Source organism: Carassius gibelio, chromosome A23 (assembly GCF_023724105.1).
Source record: "Carassius gibelio isolate Cgi1373 ecotype wild population from Czech Republic chromosome A23, carGib1.2-hapl.c, whole genome shotgun sequence".
Classification (NCBI taxonomy): Eukaryota; Metazoa; Chordata; class Actinopteri; order Cypriniformes; family Cyprinidae; genus Carassius; species Carassius gibelio.
Genome location: NC_068393.1, coordinates 22793828 through 22814579, shown reverse-complemented (window position 1 = coordinate 22814579; position 20752 = coordinate 22793828). Strand labels below are relative to the sequence as shown.

Here is a 20752-nt window from a genome sequence, read left to right as displayed (position 1 = left end):
TATTAAAGTGGAAAGTGAGAATATGTATTCTTTCTTTGTAGTTTTAACTTGCCTTCTTAGCGATGGTGAGCGCCAGGAGTTTGTAGTTGGATAGTTTGCAGATGCTGCATGTGAGACCCTTTAAAACAGAGTAATCCACAAATGTGGAGAAAGAAGATTTAGTATCACCATCATGTTTGAATGACGCATACAATAAAGAACATAGTTGTACATTACAAAAGAATATAACTATACATTACACATAAATGTTGTCATTATTTTAACTTAATGGGGTTTTTTTTCTCTTGTTTTTTGATAAACATAGCTCCTCGATTATGTTTGAAGACTAATATCTTGTCGATTTAATCATTTTGCCTCATTTTCGTACCATGAAGGTATTGAAATGAAAGGATGTTCTAAACAAAGCAACAGGAGGTTTCACTTGTGTCAGAAAACCACACATCCTCGGACATCCTGAAACTCATTTATCATTCTCTTACGTGTTCAGAAAACAGGCCTTTCCAGAAAGCAGAAAGCTTTCCAAGAAAGTACAAAGCACCTATTTCAGATGGTTCCTGCGTAACATGGTTCTTGTGGTTTGACTATAGAATTGGCATGAAGACCAATTGAAAACTCACATGAAACAGAAATGCTGGGCCAAAGCCTGGCTCCACCACAACTCACTCACAATGAAACAGACCCTTGAGGAGGATTGTTAGCATTACAACTTTCCATAAAAAAAGATATCATGTAACATCACACCGATATGAAACAGAATACATTTTGGAATCCACAGCTGGATTTCGGCTCCTTTCACTGTCCCGTAGAGAGGCAAAAAGGGAATGAAGAATGAAAACTCAGTAATCCTGTGATATATGATTTCATTTTACTGACTCGGGAGGACGGTAGTGACTTTGAAGTTTTGCCACTGTTGGTTTCAGGTTAAGATCTCAAGACTGCGTAAGTGAAGCATGATACCTGATAGCCGCAATCTAAATCACCATCATTGCACATCAAAAAAATCTAAATCCTCTTCAGGCCAGATGATTTTCATAATGATTAGCTTTGCATTTTGAGCATCACTTCAATGAATTGTATAATCCTGAGCTCTTCAAAGCTACTTATAATAGTCTAATTATGCACGCATGCATGTGACTCTGACCTTATAGGGTGCATTGCAACATTTATGGACTACACGAAACCCTGGGGAATTGGTGTACTGCCCCCTCTACTGGTTAAAGGAAGATATTTTGTTTAAAAAAAATCTTCTCTTTTACCTTTTTTCTAATTTAATACTTTTTTCATTGCAAATGATATTATATTCATAATAATTTGTGTGAAAATTAACGAGTCTTAATGTATAAATATTAACATTAAAATATTAAAGGAATAGTTGACAAATGATATTTTGTTGAAAATGTACTCATCCTCAGGCTTTGCAGGATGTAGATGAGTTTGTTTCTTCATTGGAACAGATTTGGAGGAAAGTAGCATTCGATCACATGCTCACCGATGAATCCTCTGCAGTGAATGGGTGCCGTCAGAATGAGAGTCCAAACAACTGATAAAAAAATCACAATAATCCACAAGTAACACACTCAACTCCAGTCCATCAATTATCATCTTGTAAAGAGAAAAGATACGTTTGTAAGAAACAAATCAACCATTAAGACATTTTTAACTTCAAACTGTTGCATCTGGTTAAAAATGTGTCTTCTATCCATAATAGTACCTCTAGCACAAAAATATATATATATTCTGAATCAGGGGAGAAATGTGCACAGATCAAGCACTCTTCATAAACCAAAACAGTTCTAGACAAATATGTCTGTGGGTTTTGATGTGAGAGGACAACTGGAGATGGACTCTTTTACTGGATAAATCATTATTATGAATTATGGACTTGTATTTTAGATGAAGGCAATGGTTTGATATTAAAATACATCAATGATGAACTTGTTTCTTACGAACATGGAATTTAGCACAAGATGTTAATGATGGACTGGAGTCATGTGGATTATTGTGATGTTTTTATGGACTCTCATTCTGACGGCACCCATTCACTGCAGAGGATCCATTGGTGAGCAAGTGATATAAAGCTAAATTTCTTCATATCTGTTCCGATGAAGAAACAAAATAAATGATGTTTTAGTAACAAGGTTCGGAAGGAACGCATCAGATACTTAGCCTAATCAACACAGGTGGACCACAATCAATTCCATAGTATAAATACAGCTGACTTACCTTTATCCATTGATGGTTTATCACCATCCTTCCTCCACCCCATCTCCCCAATTCAAGTTCACTCTACAACTAGACGGGGAAGGGTTCAGGCCATTCCCGGGCTCAAACAGCACACAAAATACGCATACCATACCTCTGCTATATGTAAGCGTGAACTCGTGAATCCACATCTTGGAAAGTTTTTGGGGGAGTAAAGGTTTTTTTGGTTGACCTTTATGACATGGTCCAGGGTCACATATAATTGATCTAAATAAAATGTATTTTCAATGTGGTCTTAGAGTTAAGGTGTTGTGCATTTCAGTCTTTGATGTAACACTGGAATATATTCACACTGATATCTATAAAAAAAACAACAACAATTTATTTTACTGGCATAAATACTAATTTTACATGTTCAACACACAGAAACAGGTTTTATCCATTCAGTGTTAACAACAGACAAATAAGCAATATTGAGCTCTGGAATGGTCAATATGTACACAAAGCAGTTGCATTATACAGTTGATGGCTTTTCCCAACAGATTCCATAAAATTGTGATTTTATAAAAATCACATGTTCCATTGAGTATCTGCTAGCAGATGGAGTTATCGGCCATAAGCAGTCTGAAAAAACACTTAAGAACCGTCGCACCACATATTTCCTAATGATCACCCTGTACTAAACAGTCTTTTCTTTCACTAGATCTGCACTCCACCACTGCACATTATGGAGCACATCCTGTTCATGTCTTCTATTGCATTTTCTTGCTCTCTCTTGATGCTTTTCTTTTTAACTGCCGTATCTTCAATTCTGTCATGGTTGAGAAGGTCCTCCACACCCACACAGCCTAAAACACAAAAACTGAGCTTAAATCAAATGAGAAAAATTAACTTGCTCTTTAAAAAGAATCAGATGGAATACATATGAGTGTTATATATTAGGGAAGACTATTCTAAAAGAAAAAAAAACCTTACCACAATAACAACAGTGTTGAGCAAGAGCGGAACTGAGTATACTAGTGATATGAACATTCCTTTTGAATCAAAGTATTGGAACTTTGAAAAAGACCTAAAAACAAAATGCAGTCACATTTAGTATAACAAAGTAAACGTAAAATCATAACAGGGGGTTATGATGGGGATATAATCACCTCCAATTCATTGCTGCCAGCTCGTTCAGGTATTCTGCACTGTAAACCATTGCAACTGCAAAAGATTAAATAATATGTCATCTGGTAAATCTATAATTAACTTTTACTATAATTAAATATAACTTATATTTAGAATGCCTTCACAATTCAGAAAACACATTGTGTTTGTTGTAATGGAATCTTCTCAGAAAATTAATGCTTTGTTTTTCCATTCTAAATTCTATACGTTTACCCTGAAAGCATTTTTTTCGATGCAAAAACTCACCCATCAGGAGAAAATGACAGATCTGTAGGCGGTAGCATTTGCAGGACAGAATGGTGAAAGCAAAACACAAGACGTGAAAGACCAGCAGACCCATCAGCCAGGGTTCAGACCAGTCAACCTGGAAACCAGTTCACAAGATTATTACTAGTTCTTCTTAGGTACAAAAAAATAAAATAAGTTTTCTTCACTTAATCTACGTGGCCTGCATGAAAAATAACCAAGAAACTGGATTAGCCTTATGTGAACCTTAAAAAGAGAATGTAATGTTGCTGTAAACTTACAGACTGTAGAAAGCTCCATAATGATGTGATGCGAACATTGCTGAATCCATCGATTGGAATGGCGCTGATATTTTTAGCTTTGGTCTCGGTCATTTTATTTGACTGCACGCAGAGCTAAACCACACGCAACAAAAACACTTCCGCATTCGTCACTTTCTTTCTCTCTAGGTTCACCACTGGATGGCGACATCAGTTGATGCTGACGTGCAAGTTTATTGTTGTTACATATCCATTATTATTACTTAAACAAAATTTTAAGAGTGGGTTTGAAATAAAAATAGATGTTTTAAATACCCGCATCGGGTTAAAAGGAACAAAAAAAAAAAAGAACAATCAAAAATTCTAAATAAACGTCACATGGAATCCTGTATTTATAACAAGGTTGGATTGTGATGCTCAACCCACTTACAAAATTAAAATGCAAGAATGTGTGATTATCACACATAAACACTTACAGAAAATGGTACTATTAAATGTCAAAGAAAATGTAAATACAGCTGATATATTTGTATATATGCTTCAATAAATCTGATACAATATCCAAACGCTCTATCAGAAATGAAAAATAAAAAACTGGGATATTGTTGGATTTAGTTGAAAAAATACATAATTTATTGTAAATATATTTTAATGTAATGTATTATAATATTTATATTCGTAGTAATTTTGTACTTATGGATATGAAAGTTGTATGTGTGTGTTTGGGAGGTTAGAATTAATTCTTTTGAGACTGTGCTGATATTTTTATTATGTATTTATTTTTATTTCATTTCATTTTATTATTTTATTATTCACTAGTATTTAAAAGCTTAAAAACAATTAAAACTAGAAAAGACTAGTCTTAAAGGGACTTTGGTGCCCATGATGCGTTTATAATGTTGAATAAGTTGATTGTAAATTTAATGCCATCTTATAATATTTTTGGTATTGTGTGTTTGATATTCAATTATATATATATATAACTCGTTTCAAAGTTGTGTGCTCGGTGGTCTGTTAATTCTTTTTTTTTTTTTTTAAGAAAATAATTTACTTTTTTTTTTTTTAAACCAAGCTGAATCTAAAATGATTTTGCATGAATGTATAATTTATGTATTTATGTATAATTTACTTTTCTTGAAATAGCATATCCTTATATCTGGGTATTTGTAATCGGCATAAATATAAATTAATAAATGATTAACTGTAATTTATGGATGCATTTGGAGAAGAAATAAAGATCATTTTGTGTCCGTGGAACACAATTCAGTTCTGAACGGGTTAAGGTCAAATGGTACCGCAGTCGCATTCCAGCCGGCGATGACGCGCTTCCTGTGACGCAGTGAGATTTTAAAACATTGTCCTTCTCAGTAATGGCGGCTTCGTTCCCTTCGCTTTCGCTAAATAACAATAAATGGTACTTCACGCGCGAACAAATCGAAAACAGCCCATCTCGCCGAGCGGGACTTGATCCCGACAAAGAGCTCTCGTACCGACAGCAAGCTGCTAACCTGCTGCAGGACATGGGACAGCGGCTCAACGTGTATCTTTTTCAGTTTGTGAGGCGTCGTTCTCGGCAGCTGCTCTGAGGAGTCTGACGCCGGTTCGGGCGGCCTGTGTGGTGTTGAGTTTCAGCATTATAATGACCTGAAACAGCTCTACCAGTAAACACGCCTTTTGTGTTGTGAAACTTGTGGATTAAGGCGAACGGAATAAAATATTTCTGTCCCCGTTTTGTGTTTTATTTTTTGTTGGTTTAGTTTAGGCCGCAGGGCCTAGCTGGAGGTGTCTTTCCTGCTGAACAATAGCGCAGCCGGTGTCACTGCCATTCCCACTCTCCATTTTCCACAATTTTCTTCATTATACCATTTGTTTACACTTTAGTGTTAGATTTATATGATATTTATGCCATTCCAAACATATATCCGTTAGTTTTATTTAAACATATTTGGACTTGCCCAGCTTGATATAAGTTCTAAAACAGTATCAGAATATATAACGTCCATAATAGGTTTTATTTTAGGTTAATGATGTTCCATAGATTAAAAGAAAGTAGTTAAATTATTTTTCTTTTGGTAGGAATAAGTGCTTTCACTTTTACAATTGAATAATGGTGCTAATGTGTCTACAATTAAACGGTAGTACCTCTAATTATTTAAAATACAAAAATTGAATAAAAATATGCAACATGTTGCTCAATAAATTTTGGCTGGACATGCTCTCTTAAATATCAATACTAGTTACTATAATTTAGAAATACTGAGGTTGTTGAGTTGAGTTGTTTTTCTTAAATGCTTTTAATGTTGCAATCCTTAACTTTGTACTATTAGGTCTCAACTTACAATTAACACTGCCATTGTGTATATGCATCGGTTCTACATGATCCAGTCCTTCACTCGCTTCCACCGGAATGTATGTCCTTTATTCTTCCACACGCTTTTTATAAAACAGTTGGCAGCATTGGACGGGACTCTAACCTCTCTGTTTCTGTCATGTGCTGTGCAGGTGATTGCTCCTGCAGCTCTCTTTTTAGCCGCGAAAGTGGAAGAACAGCCCCGCAAGCTAGAGCATGTGATTAAGGTGACCCATGCGTGTCTCAATCCTCAGGACCCATCACCAGATACCAGGAGTGATGTAAGTAATGATAGTATCTATATGACATGGCCTTTAAACCATATGTGAGAGTCACTGGTTTCACATACTTTGTTTAAATGGAACTTATTAGAGTTCAGTTCTTCTTGACCATATCTATATATTGTTTTGAACTATTTCTTAAAGGGATAGTTCACCCTAAAATAGAAAAATCTGTCGTCATTTACTCTCATGTCATTTCAAACCTGTATAACATTAGCCACGCGGTCCAAATGCAATTTTGGCCTCTGTGCTACAGGTCCGAGGGTATTTGGCCCGTTTAAAGCACTGGCTTGGACTGGCCCGATAGTGGAAAAGCGGCTATTGTTACTTTTGTGGAACATACAAGATATTTTGATGCAGGCATGTTGGTAATCAAACAGCTTACCACAGACCTCCATTGTATGAACAAAAAACTACTGAGATATTTCTCAGATATCTTCTTTTATGTTCCACTGAAGTCATACAGGTCTGAAATGACACGAGGGAGAGTAAATAAAAGGAATAATTCCATAAAGAAATAGTTCACTTTCCAGTGTCCTCAATGAATAGTGGGATTTCAGTTTTTTGAGAAACATAAAAGCTTTTATTTTTTGTCTGTAATATTTTGGCTTGACAAAAATTCTCCACTCTCACTTTATAACTGATGTCAGATCAGTATTTGCATCAACTAACGCCTGGTTCACACGGGACGATTTTAAAATTGTTGGCCGATTTTCCAAACCTGAGAGACCCCACACACGGCGATAAAAAATCACGGGTCTAACAGTTTTGGTCGTACAGTGTGTGGTGTGCAGCCACACGGCAAAATCAACACATCACACACGAACCGATTTGACTCCTGAGCATTCCCAGGTCAGATGGGAAATCTCGCAAAATCCCTCGAGATCAAACGTGACTTCAGAGTAAACAATCATGGCGGAAGAAGAGGATGCAGTGGCCATAGTTTGTGCTTTGTTTTTAATTTTAATTTCGGTTATGATATTCTTTACACGAAACGTTGTACAAACATTCACGGTGTTGCCACAGGTCGATGAGTTGGTCCTCCATCTCCAACGTCCACCGGACTTTCTGGTGCGCCATGCCGTCGGCTGTTTTGTTTCTGTTTCCCGGTACTTCCTCACCGCCTCGTCACCTCGCTTTCTGATTGGCTACACGCCACAGTCCACAGGCTGCGTGATCGTTTGTCCTCGGGGGACACCACACACGAGAAGAAATCGGGCCAAATAAATCTAACATGTTGGATATCCCCGATTTGAGATCGGGGCGGTCCCGACATCCTTCCGAGCAGAGGAGAGCAGTCTTAACACACCACACACGGCAGGAATATTTGATCAGATTATTTTACGATAGTCGGAGCATCCTAAGATTGTCGGAAGGGGTGATTCGGGGCTAAAATTGGCCTAATTATCCTGCCGTGTGAACCAGCCTTAATCTAAAATATCAAATGTAATCACAAGCAGCTGAACCACAGCATCAACTATAACATTTCTTTTTTTTTGAACAGGTTGTGTAATCCACATATTTCTATATTTTCTGCTGCATTGATCTCATTTTTTTTTCCTCTTAGGTTGGATGTGTGTAAACTTTCTTCAGTCTTTATCTGTTGTCGTAGTCTTCACTAACTATGATGTTAATGAATTGAAAGGGCATAGCTTGTATGATAAGGTGATTGGCTTGGTGCAAAAAGAGGGTCATAATAATTTGATCTGAACGAGTGAGCATGTAGTCATGACCAAGAGACCATGTGAGTAACCTGCCTGTCCTCTCAATCTCAGACATACCTGCAACAAGCCCAAGACCTGGTCATTCTTGAGAGCATTATACTCCAGACCCTGGGTAAGTTTGGAAGGGCAAGAATGGGTCAGTGAATCACCATACTAGAGAGATGCACCGAATAACCACATTCACTCTCATTCACTGCTAATCCCCAGGAGTCGACAGGACTATTATAAGCTCTTCTTTAAAAGTCACACTACTGTAACCTTTTTCATTTTTATTTCCATGTCAATCTGGCAGTGCACCCTTCCTGTGTGTGGTTTCACAGTGCTGTCAGTTTTGTGGGTCAATCTTAGTATATCTCGAGTCCACTGGAAATGTCAAAACTTCTGGTATTAAATTAAAAAAAAAACTTAACATTGCAATTTTTTTTCTGCAGTATCAGTACCAAGTGCCAACCTCAATCTGCTTAAATCTTAATTCATCTTTTTATGTATATTTAGTAGACTCTGTCAACTAAAACTGTTATACAGTGTTTCTGCATGTCTTAAAAAGTCGTGATTCACCTTTCCACAAAAAAGCCCAAAAATTGTCTTAAATTGAAGCAGAATAGATTCATAAGTCATGGCATTAAATGTTGCATGCCCTGCAAAAAACGAATAGCGGAAGGTACAGTAAAAATTTATTTTCATATTCTACTGGTCGAAAGTGGAGCTATACAAGCATTTTTTTTAAATAAATGTAAATGGATATTTATATAATTTTTTTAAAAGTCTGAAGTATTGTTAACTCAAGACTTTTACATTATTGGCCATATAATTTTTTTTAATTCTTTCAGTTTTCTTAAAATTGTCTTTACTTGGTCTTAACATTTTTTTTTATCTGTTTTCATAAGATGCGCAGAAACACTGTTTTATCTTCAGTGGCATTTAGTCTTCAAATCTCTCTCATTGTTATGAAATTGTTGCTGTGAATATCTATTCTTTTTTTAGGACTGTGTGCAATAGCATAATAGTTTTACAGCAGATTAAATCAGGAGATGATAATGTTATCAACTGCTGACATAATATCCTCCAGTTTGCTTCTGTTGCCCATAATGCTCATTTGTTTTGAAAATTTTGAGTATAACCAAATCGCCCAACAGGCCACTTGCTTGGAGCTCAAAGATATTTCACCAGTCAAGTACACGAAGACCCATGTTTGTGATTCACTCACTCATCGCGTAAATTGTGTGTGGGGGCTTCACGTCTGAAGAGTCATTATTGTTCAAATCCAAAACTAAAAGTCCCTCTCTCGTCTGCTTTCTTCCTCGCAGCTTTTGAGATCACCATTGATCATCCCCACACACATGTTGTCAAGTGTACCCAGCTTGTGCGAGGTGAGAACCACCTGCTCACTATAAACTGTGCTTCGTATTGCTCAGTTATGGGTACTTCTAGCTCACCAAGATCAAAGATTTCACGTCTTGATTATGAGCTTCCCTTTGTTGTTCCAGCGAGTAAGGATTTGGCTCAAACCTCATATTTCATGGCAACAAACAGGTATGTTGAAGTTCAGATGTGTAAACTACCAGAACTGTAATCTGGCTTGATCAGTTTATCAAAGGCTACATTTTTTCTACAAGTTAGATTACAAAAGCTAAAATTAAGACTTGTTTTTGAAGTAAAGGCCTTACTTTTGAATGCTAGTGTTTGTAGCGTAACAATACTGTTAAATGTTTTTTTGTTTGTTCTCATGTGTTTTTGGTGTTCATGGGTTCTCTTTTTGCTGCAGTCTCCACTTGACCACATTCTGCCTGCAGTACAGCCCGCCCATCGTAGCTTGTGTTTGTATTCATCTGGCTTGCAAATGGTCCAACTGGGAGATTCCGGTTTCCACAGATGGCAAACACTGGTGGGAGTATGTTGACCCCACGGTGACCCTTGAGCTGTTGGATGGTACGTGATTTTCTTTTGAAATGGCAATGGCTATCAAATACAGGGAAAGTTTAATACTAGATATTTAGATGAGGATATGATGTTTGTTTCATTGCTTAAAAACATTGTTTATTTAGTTCAGTTTACTGCATTGTAACCTTGAAATACACTTTTGGGTCTTACCAGGAAAATGATTTATATAGCTTTTTAAATGAATTTTTCGAGACATGTGCTTTCCTCAAGTCCTAACGATTTTGATAATGATTTCACAGAGCTCACACATGAGTTCCTGCAGATCTTGGAGAAGACGCCCAGCCGCTTAAAACGCATCAGAAACTGGAAAGTAAGTCAGTTTGCCTTCATTTTATTTATTTTTATTTTTATAACTAGAAAGTTCAAAAGACCAGCTTTTAATTAAAATATAAATCTTTTATAATGTCTTTTTTTTATTTCTTTCTTACCAAAAAACGTTCCCTCTGTAGTATGTTTTGATCATGCAAATTTCATCTTCATAATTTATTTTCTTGTTTGTTGTGACTCAGGCTGCAGGTCAAACTACCAAGAAATCAAAAGTGCAAGATGGCGATCAGTCAGAAGCTATTTTGAACATGATCTCCATGGCGTCGTCCGACACTACATTGGCCGGGCTGATGAGCCTCTCCGCCCCACCCTCCGTTTCCTCCGTGGACTCCTCAGCTGACGACCTTAGCGCTGCTCCCTCATCCCAACACTGGCAGCCTCCTGCCAAGGAGCAGCCCTCCACCAATGAGCTTCACGCACCTGCTAAGATGTCTCTGAGCGAGTATCGGGTGAAGCATGCAGATGAGCTAGCGGCGCAGAAGCGGAATTTGGTGAATATGGAGGCGAGTGTGAAACAGGGATATGCCACTGCCGCCCAGGCCCTCATGAACCAGCAGAGGAAGGAGAAGCACCATCACCACCAGCAGTCCACCTCTAGTTCCTCCGACCAAAACAACCCCTCACCTATCGTCCTGAAGATCCCACTGGACGAACGAACAGAACGTAGTTCCATAAAAATGCGCTTCCCAGTGCAAGGCCAATCAGGCAGCGGTGGGAACAGCAGCAGTAGCAGCAGTCGTGGGTCCGAGTCGGATATTAAAGTGCGGATTCGGGTTCCAGAAAGGCGTAGCGGGTCCGGAGAAGATGGGAAAAGTCGCGAAAAGCACCGAGAGCGGTCCAACCACCATCACCATCATCATCACCATCACCACCACCACTCCTCCTCTTCCACCACTGGCTCTTCCTCATCCTCAGCACAAAAACACTCAAGTTCTGCCAGCGCTTCAGGAAGTAGCAAAAAGATCTCAGGTGACTCTATGAGAACGAGTTCTTCGTCATCCTCGTCCCGAAAAAGGACTCACCTGCCAGATCCGTCTTCTGGCACCCATCCCTCGAAAGTCAGCAAATCGTCCAGAAACTCGTTTCAGTTGCCGACGCTTCCTGGAGTGCCCTCCCACGCGATGGGTCAGGGCTCCGACATCCTTCCCCCGCTCCACCATCAGGGAAACTATTCACACTCCAAGTTGGACAAAGCCGACACGAACGGCCACAATATGGGCAGCCAGTCCAACGAGTACCAGGACACGTTTGACATGTTGAACTCGCTGCTCAGTGCGCAGGGGGTGCAGCCAGCACAACCTCAGATCTTTGACTATCGCTCTCAGTTTGGAGAGTATCGGTATAGCAGTAGCGCTCGCGGAGGAACCCAAGCACCACCTTTACCCTCAGAACCACCTCCACCTCTGCCACCACTGCCCAAATAAACCCCTTTCACTCATCTGTCCACATACACTGATCAAATCAGTCGTCTTGGGAATCCTGGGTTCCTTTTGTGCATCTAACTTAGTGATACAGCAAAAAATGTACCTGGTGAATCTTCGCCCTCAACTTGTCTTGTTTTGTGCGAGCGAGTGTGTTCACAACACACATCTGTGGCAATAATGTTAAAATAGATCAAAATATTGCAAAAAAAAAAAAAAAAAAAGCAAAAATGTTATTTATTGAAAAAAAATTGTACATACTATTTTTGATGTTGCTCAGTTTTATATCGGCGCTAACAGAGAAGTCGAATGGAGTTAAAGGTATGTATTACTGAATGAGAGGGATCCATTCTCCTCTTTAAAAAAAAGTGTAACTGAATGCAAAAAGGAAAACATTTTGTTTAATGTATGGATTGCTAACAATAAATGTTTTTTTTATCAAGTATGATATTTATTATTAGCCTTTTAAAACCATAGTTATTAGCAGTCGTTGCTTGAATGCGTCAGACGATATCTGGATTTATTTTTATACTATTGTAACCTGCTTCCCAGTCTGTATTTTCTTGATATGTCGTGTATGTTTTGAGAATGGACATACAAATCCCCAATATTTGCATCAAAATGTATGTTTCTAACATATGAACAGTCACTGAAGTAATGTTTTGATTTTGTTTGGTAAATATTTGTGGTGTTTTTTGTATTGATTCTTCAAACATTTACTATTTTTACATTTTTTTCAAAAAAACAAAACAAAAACGAGAATATGCCTAATTTCGGCAAAGTACGTCTAGATTTACTGTTCTAGATTGAGTCAGATGCAGTCATTGTTTTAAATGGTTGTAGAATATCATGCTCATATATGATACACTATACACAACAGTATGCCCAGCTTGTACTCATTTTCATTCTTTTATTCCCAGCATCATGAACACAAAAGCTGTCCGATACAGGCTGTTCATCATTTTATAATGTAACTGACTTCTAAATGACCTTTAAACTTGAGTGAAAATGAATCTGTGATGGGTTAAAATACAATCCAAATGAAGCATCTTTCCACCAGTTTTCTGTGGAGCTAATCTTTTTTTGATGCTGCTTTGGTTAAAAAAAAAGAAAAAAAGACAACAGTGTAAGATTCATTTTGTCTGCATTTATAAATGTTTCCCATTAAAATAGTGGTTCTATTATCCATCATAGCTTCATTTTTTTGACTTTAAAGGGATAGTTCACCAAAAAATATAAATTCTGTTATTTGCTCACCATAATGTTTTTCCAAACCTATATGACTTTCTTCTCCCAAAATGTTTTTTGTCCATATAATGAAAGTCTATGGTGTTTGGACCCCAAAATATCTTCATTATTGGATGACTGTCTCTTTAAATATACTGTCTCTTGTAAGGTCTGTTAACACTTAAATCGACACTTGGAGAGCGAATGGCAAGAATGCTGACTGCTCATGTTTATTTCTTGTAATACCTCCATTTTTGAAATTGTATCATCAACATTTGTATCATTTTTTTTGTGTTTGGGAATGACAATAAGCCATCTCTGATTCATGAAATTACACCTGGTGGGAACTTAAATGTTTTGAGCCAATCAGTTTGTACCTTTAACAAGATTGTCTCCATATATCTTGCTTGATCATGTTTTTGTATGCAGTTAATAATGCAGATTACTTCTCTAACCGTCCTCTGAATTAATGGCATGACTTTCATTGATCAATTTACAGACGAAAAAGTGGAAGCATGAAATGATCTGAATTTACTGTCAGAGTAAATTTTACTTTATAGTTCTTTTAATAAGATGTTAGCAGTGATTCTGCCGTCCTTTTATTGTTTTCCTGATTGTGCCTGTTGATGCTGAGGAACATTTCAGGAACATTGTGAAATTATATGAAACACTATAAGCTATATATATATAAAAAAAATCAGTTTTTGCAGTTTTGGCATATATTCCCTATATGATGCACTCCTCATTTCCTGTCCATGTTTCTTTTATCGTTCCTAAGTAGGATTTGAAAGTTTAACATCATGGTTTAGTTTTGTGTTTGCTGGTTTCTAGTTTGGTTCAGTAAGACTGAAGAGAAGGCGTTCTGTGGGTCTAATGCAATTCATGTCACCACTGTATTTTCTATGTATCTCCGTTTCAAGAATATAGCATTTTATCAAATGTATATACTGTTTTGTGTGTTTTAGTGGTACCACATGAACTCTCAGGTTTTGAATTGAATTGTTGGGGTGTTTCTTGTCAGAAGTTGAGGTTTGCATTTTTGTGAACTTGGTTCCTTTTGATAAATGTGGTTGATGTACAATAATGTTTTATGAGAAACATACTTGTGGGTGTTTTTCTTATACCGATTGCAGTGTAAATTGTAATAATGTGACAGACGTTCTACTCATGCTTCTTGCAGTAAATTCACTTTTCAGATTTTTATACAACAAATTGACCAGTTTTGCTTCCACCTGATGTCAACACCCTCATGGTTTGCCTTTGAATTCAGTGCTGGAATAAAGAGATACAATAATAAACAAGGAATGTTACATGTGGCTATTTAGTACATCATTCTGAAAAAAGAGTGTTGAAAAGCCCAAAATCTGGGGAAAACAAAAAAGTCACAAGAGCTGCCAAAAATCTTGATTTTTGTCTAGCTGTAATGTGTGATTTATTGTTTTATTGATGCCTTTGTATGGAACATTGCCTGAATTATAATTGTCATAATTCAGATTTCATATTTCACACCAAAATCTAGATAAAAATAGTAAAGCATAAAGATAATGAAGCAAAAGTAATGAAGCATTAAGATTTGTACTTGTTTTTTCATTGTGCAAATTAATTTTTAAAATTAGGAGCATTTCCCCCATCCTTCTTAGTCATGCAAAAAATGTGATATTTAGTTAAGTCATCCTTGATCTCGCATGACTCTGACGCTGTACAAGACATCAAAAAATGTCCTTCATTTGCATATAATGTTGTTTTTAAATTGCATCTCAAAATTAAACTGCACGTTTATTTTTAGGAACAAACTTCAGAACAGTCCTTTGCATTTGTTAGGGTATCAAAAATGTTAAGATGTGGCAAAAAAAAAATTTTTTTGTTTGTTTTAATCTTGTGTGTGTGTGTGCCTGCATGGTCTTAAGTGATGGGAGGAGCTATTCAGCCCAAGATGTAGGACGTGTCTGTATTAAGAGCGATGCCTCTGAGACTGAAATTCATTAAGGTCCCAACAACAAGGGACGCAATGAAGTTACTCTTAAGAATCCTGAGTGTGACATGTTTGTCTGTGGCCTTAACAAGTAAGTAAACATTTTGATATTATTTATTTATATTTATTTACTATTTAATGTGAATTGTATCCAGTAGCCACAGCATCATGTTCGTGTATATCATATTTTCCTGGTTATATAATGGAATTATGTTTACCAGTGTTTGTTTAGTGCATGGTTCTTTTTAACTGCATTGAAAAGAATGCTAGATATCAGGAAAGTCAAAACATTAACCATAATAGTTAATTATTTCAGTTAAAACCTGCACCAACTAAAATTCCTAAACCCTAAGGGCAGATTTAATGCTCCATGACAACATCCTGATCTCTTTGACCCCCTTAAATTCATTAAAAGTGAGAATGAGAATGTCTGGGAATTTTCCAAGATTAGTTGTAACATGCGTTGGTTAATCAGATCAAATAAGAAATAATACATTCTATAATTTGAAAAAAATACAGCATTGCCCAAGAGCATTCCTGTAATGTATATTTTGACTGGTGCAGCCCCAGGTAATTTGAGTTTCATTCATTATTCTAGCATTGCATTCTGATTGTGTGTTCTGCTAGCCTATGTGCTCTGAAAGCAAGCCCCTCCTTTATGCAGTAAAGCCAAAAGTATGGTCACATGGACAGCTAACCATCACATGCACAGGATTTGGGGTAACAAGGCGAAAAGTGTGCTAAATATTTGATCCGGTCACATGACCTGCCTCTCAATCTCTCCAGTTGTAGACTTAAAAGACTTTCATAGTCAAAAGAGCTTCCAGTGTGGCTTCCGATGCCTGTACTCTCAAATCATTTTCAGATTTCTCCAAATAATTTGTTTTCAATTTCCCACTTGAATGTTTTTTTACTCTGCACAAGGACAAGTTGACAGAAGCAACTCAAAATCAAGATTCAGTCATCATCAGACATGGAATACAAAACGGTTCCCAGTGTGGAAAGATGGAGACCCACGCTATAAAAACAGCTGGACGGGTAATAAAATTCACTCAAGTAGGCACATGTTGCAAATTTGTGTGTTTGATTACCAGCGAGTGAACTGAACTGATAGAAATGTTTATCTTGAATGCAATGCAATTCGATTTACACTCATTTATTGGCATTCAAGGTTCCATGAAGAACCTTTAATATTCATGGACACTTTCCATTATACAAAATATTCTTTAAATTGGAAAAAAGTCTTTCAGATTATTCTTCACACTAAGAAAAAAATATTTTTTAAGAACTGTTCACTGAAATGTTCTTTGGGGAACCTACACTGTTGAAACTAAAGGTTCTTTTTTTGGTATCGATGTTTTCCTTGTGGAAAAGGACATAAAGGTTCTTTGAGGAACCCAACATGGTTCTTCTATGGGATTGCAATGAAAAACAAATAATACATTTTAAAAAAAATAAAGTTTTGGAGCCTTTATTTGAGTGTACATAAAGCAACTGTCAAATGCATAAATGTACATTTCTACAGGTGGACAACTGAAGTTTGAAGTCAGAAATGATGCACCCACCTTGACCGGTGCCAAAATCACCTTCACCATTGACATTGTGTTCCCTCACAACCAGAAGGTCTTGCCAGATGGAAAAGTTGTTTGGGCAAAAAACTGCACAATCAGTGGTATGTTTCTGTCATCTTTATCTTGTTTACAAAGATGAAAATGTACATTCAGTCCTAAAAATAATGCAGAAATGTCTCAACTTCACTAATTTAGGCACACAGTTCCATGAGGGTGAGCCTGTCTATCCTGAGGAGAACTCTGTAGATGAATGGAACGCTGTGTTCTCTGATGTTCCTCTCTTTTCTAGACAAGGGGACAAGCAACCTTCCTATGTGTTTGTATGGAAAACGTGGGGTAAGGAAAGAAGCACTTACTGTACTGTGATATGCAGTTATCTAACCTACCTGACAATCCTCTATTGTGTTTTGACAGGTAAATACTGGCAGGTGTGCGACGGGCCTTCCTCATCACTGACCATCGGCACTGATAATGTTCCTCTTGGCTCTTACATGATGGATGTTGTCATTTATCACTGCAGGCATAAAGATAAATTCATCCCTGTTGGATATGCATCCACACAGTTCAGTATCACCAGTAAGCGTAACCTAATGTTCATCTTTTCTGTCATGGTTTTATGGTTTAAGTAATGCAATGCTATGTTTAATCCTTGTGTTTCTAGACCAGATTCCCTTTGCGGTTTCCCTGATGCAGGTAAATGACAAAGATGAAGGCGATCAGAAATTCATCCAGAACAGAGCAGTGGCCTTCAGCATCACCCTTCACGACCCCAGCCAATACCTGAGCAAATCAGACGTGACTTTTAACTGGAGCTTCGGGGATGGCAGTGGCACTGTAATCTCCAGGGAACTCACCGTCACACACACTTACACTGCCGCTGGAGCTTTCAAGCCCCAAGTTGTCGTACAAGCAGTTATTCCGGATTCCTCTTGTGCCACTCCACCAACCCTTCCCACTGAGGCCCGTCCCACCACCAACACCCTCACCTCTGAGATTCCCATCCACCCTACTGAACACATCACTGCAGGTGCACAGCCTGGTTTTGCGTTTTAGTTACAGTCGTGGACAAAGTATACAAATCATGCAAATAAGTTAAAGTTCAGATACCCTAGTGAAATAATACCCCAGTAAAATAGGATTTTTTTTTTTTTTGTAAATGTATATGATCGTCCTGGTCCACAAAGCACATGTTTAAGGAGAGAGGGATCTAATGTCCTACTGATAAAACTGATGTTATAAAGTAGTACATATCACCAGCTAGTCCTCTGCATTCTAGTATTTCATACAATGAGCTTCAACAGCTCGGCCTTTTACAGCAAATCAACCATGTGTAGCAGTGTAGTAACCATGGTTTTTGGTGGATTGATTACCATTTGTATAACATTACCATGGTTAATTTGTTTTGTGTGTGTGTGTGTGTGTGTGTGTGTGTGTGTGTGTGTGTGTGTGTTAAAACCATGGTTTGGCTTATTTTCGTGAGGGAATTTAGTTCACAAACAACTTACAGTCATGCAAAATACGTTACATTTACAATAAATATTACTAATATCCAGCATTAGTCACTTAATTTTCGCGCCATCAGACAATCCTTTGTTCAGTTGTTGATTGCTAATGGTTCACGTTATTTCGCTTAAAAATGTTTTTAAAAATCCACTGCCAGTCATCAACAGGTTCATCAGAATCAGTTCAAAATAATTCGTTCACATGAATCGGACTTCTCTGTTTCAGAGCAACTTCTTAATTTCGAAATAACAAGGAGCGATGTAATTTATAAAATGTAGTGGAGTAAAAGTGAAATATTATTCTATAAAAGTTATTTAAAAATATTAGCTAAAAGTTTACTTTAAAAATTCTCTCTACTAAAAGTCTCACTCTTATATATTTGGCTACACTTGTGTGAAAAATTAGAAGGCATGACATAGAAAACAATCAGTGCTATTTCCAACCAGAGTAGAAGTCAAAGTACTTATAATTTCCTTCATTATTCAACAGATCATGCTACCAGTCAGTCTTCAGCTCCCATTCAGAAATCCACGCCAGCATCTACAATGAAGACTATTCCACCCGCACCTACAAATGGAGTTGAAACAGGATCCAGCCTTGAGAAGGTCTTTGATCTTAGATCTGCATCTGAGATGTCTGAAGCTTTGAAAACTGCGACAAAGACAACACTGGAGGCAGCTGGTGAGTTGCAGTTAAAAAATATTTTTAAGTTTCAGTTAATATAATTTATATAAATTAGATATTATGTAAATAAATTTAAACAATAATGTCAATAAGATATAATAATATATTAATATAATTTTAAACACAAATCTCCGAAACACCAGCCTCTGACATGGAGGTGATGATGGAGGAAGACTACATTGAAAGCCAGGCCTATGTATCAATAATAAAACGTCAGGCTCCAAACACAAATGACTGTGTGATTTACCGCTACGGATCCTTCTCAACTGATATTGAGATTGTTGGTGAGATTCCTCCCTTGAACCTTGTATTTTAATATGATATAATAGAGACCTTCACTGAAGAGTAATCTACATTTGTATCCTCATAGGGGATTGAAAGTGTGCAGATCATCCGGGTGACTGTAGCTGACGATTTTCTGCAAACACAGATGGAGCAGAATGCTGTTGATTTCACTGTTTCCTGCCAAGGAAGGTGAGTTCTGGCAAAATATTTAGCTGGAACCACAAAATACAGCCTGAAGGAGAATTTAGAACCTATGCTCCTCTTTCCAGCCTCCCCACTGAAGTGTGCACTGTAGTATCAGATGCAGACTGCCATGTGCCAGTTACAACCATTTGCAATGCTGTGAACCCCTCCTCAGACTGTCAACTCATCCTTCGCCACTTCTTCAGTGACTCTGGGATCTTCTGTGTCAATGTGTCCATGATGAATGATGTCAGTCTCGCAGTCACGAATGCCAGGGTTAATATTAACATAAGTGAGTTATTTATTTACTATTGAAACATATAGCATTGTGCTCCAAAATAAGAACAGTGCTGTTAATTCATTTTACATGTTTCTATTTCTGTGCAAAATTTAGCAGGATCCAGGTTGACATCTGCAGATGCCGCTGCCCTATTGTTGGGCATCCTGACTGTTGTATCAGCAATGGGTGCTGTGGTTTTTGCATATAAGTAAGTCATTCCAACACAGCATGATATCCATGCAGTGATTTTGTCTGGCATGAATTATTTATGAGTTATTATGCATTTTCTTAACCTGCTTCTCTAGATTACCTAAAGCTTAATCAGTAAGCTAATAAGAGTGAAGATTAACTGCTAAAACTGGTTGGAAAGCACTAACTGGTCTTGTTTTTCCACCTTTCTAGATGTCTTAAAGGGTACCAAAGGCTGACTGAGGATGCTATTACATGCCAATCCAAAGACACTAGCATGAGCTCAATGCCAGTGCCCTTCTGGAGCCTGATGATTCAGCAGAGAGTGGATCAAAAAAAAGGAGTTGTGTGAATTTTGTTCATAATTCAAATTTAAAATAATGTTACATCAGCACTATTTTGAATAGCGTAAAAGCATTTAAACCTTTTTTTAAATGAGATTTTGTATTCTTTTACACACATATTTGAACCCAAATCCTTTTCCTACAAAGGCATGTTTTACATTACATTACTGGTTGGCATTACATTGCCTTAAATTCTACTTTAAAGAGAAAAGTTGGGCCAACCAGCATTTTTAAAGCAATTAAATAAAATATCACAAAAGCTGCTATTACTTTCTGGTCTTTTTACCTTAGACATTGGTGTCAGATCTTCTGGGTTATAAAAAAAAAATCATTTAATTAAGGCTTTTTAATTCAAGACCTTTTGATACCATGACCTGCTTTCCTTCATTTGTGCAAACATACCACTCCTGTAACTCATCTGCACCTTCCTTAAAAACCTAGAATGGACTTAATACCGACTGCTGAGTGACTACTAATCGACTTTTCCTTCAGCTGAATTGGTTGGAAGCCAAACCTGTCAAATGCCATAAGTTAACCCGTGGAAACTGGTTAGTAAGCAGATTACTTCTCTTGAATGCCTGGAATGCCTTAA

At 37.3% G+C, this 20752-nt stretch overlaps 3 protein-coding genes across 4 annotated transcripts; 2 read left to right on the top strand and 1 right to left on the bottom strand.

Moving 5' to 3' along the window:
• Positions 1-2566: 2566 nt before the first annotated feature.
• Positions 2567-4083, bottom strand: LOC127944645 (transmembrane protein 18). Its single transcript, XM_052540734.1, has 5 exons — positions 3900-4083; positions 3619-3736; positions 3354-3408; positions 3178-3271; positions 2567-3050 (listed from the first exon to the last, which is right to left on the bottom strand). The coding sequence occupies exons 1-5, from the start codon at positions 3990-3992 to the stop codon at positions 2955-2957; spliced, it is 456 nt and encodes a 151-aa protein (XP_052396694.1). The 5' UTR covers positions 3993-4083; the 3' UTR covers positions 2567-2954.
• A 1059-nt stretch (positions 4084-5142) lies between these two features.
• ccnt1 (cyclin T1) lies at positions 5143-14466 on the top strand. Of its 2 annotated transcripts, XM_052540732.1 has the most exons (9): positions 5145-5418; positions 6206-6287; positions 6381-6509; positions 8285-8345; positions 9541-9603; positions 9721-9766; positions 9999-10162; positions 10414-10484; positions 10684-14466. In XM_052540732.1, the coding sequence occupies exons 1-9, from the start codon at positions 5249-5251 to the stop codon at positions 11923-11925; spliced, it is 2028 nt and encodes a 675-aa protein (XP_052396692.1). In that variant the 5' UTR covers positions 5145-5248; the 3' UTR covers positions 11926-14466. The 2 variants fall into 2 exon arrangements, with proteins under 2 accessions (XP_052396691.1, XP_052396692.1); XM_052540731.1 differs by having other exon boundaries at positions 5143-5418; positions 9541-9766.
• A 633-nt stretch (positions 14467-15099) lies between these two features.
• On the top strand, positions 15100-20429 carry pmelb (premelanosome protein b). The gene is given in 12 exon segments (XM_052541462.1): positions 15100-15212; positions 16046-16159; positions 16647-16793; positions 16888-17028; positions 17107-17268; positions 17354-17719; positions 18685-18876; positions 19023-19163; positions 19224-19353; positions 19434-19639; positions 19742-19835; positions 20030-20429. Coding segments are annotated over 12 exon segments (1935 nt in total). The 5' UTR covers positions 15100-15109; the 3' UTR covers positions 20169-20429.
• Positions 20430-20752: the final 323 nt, after the last annotated feature.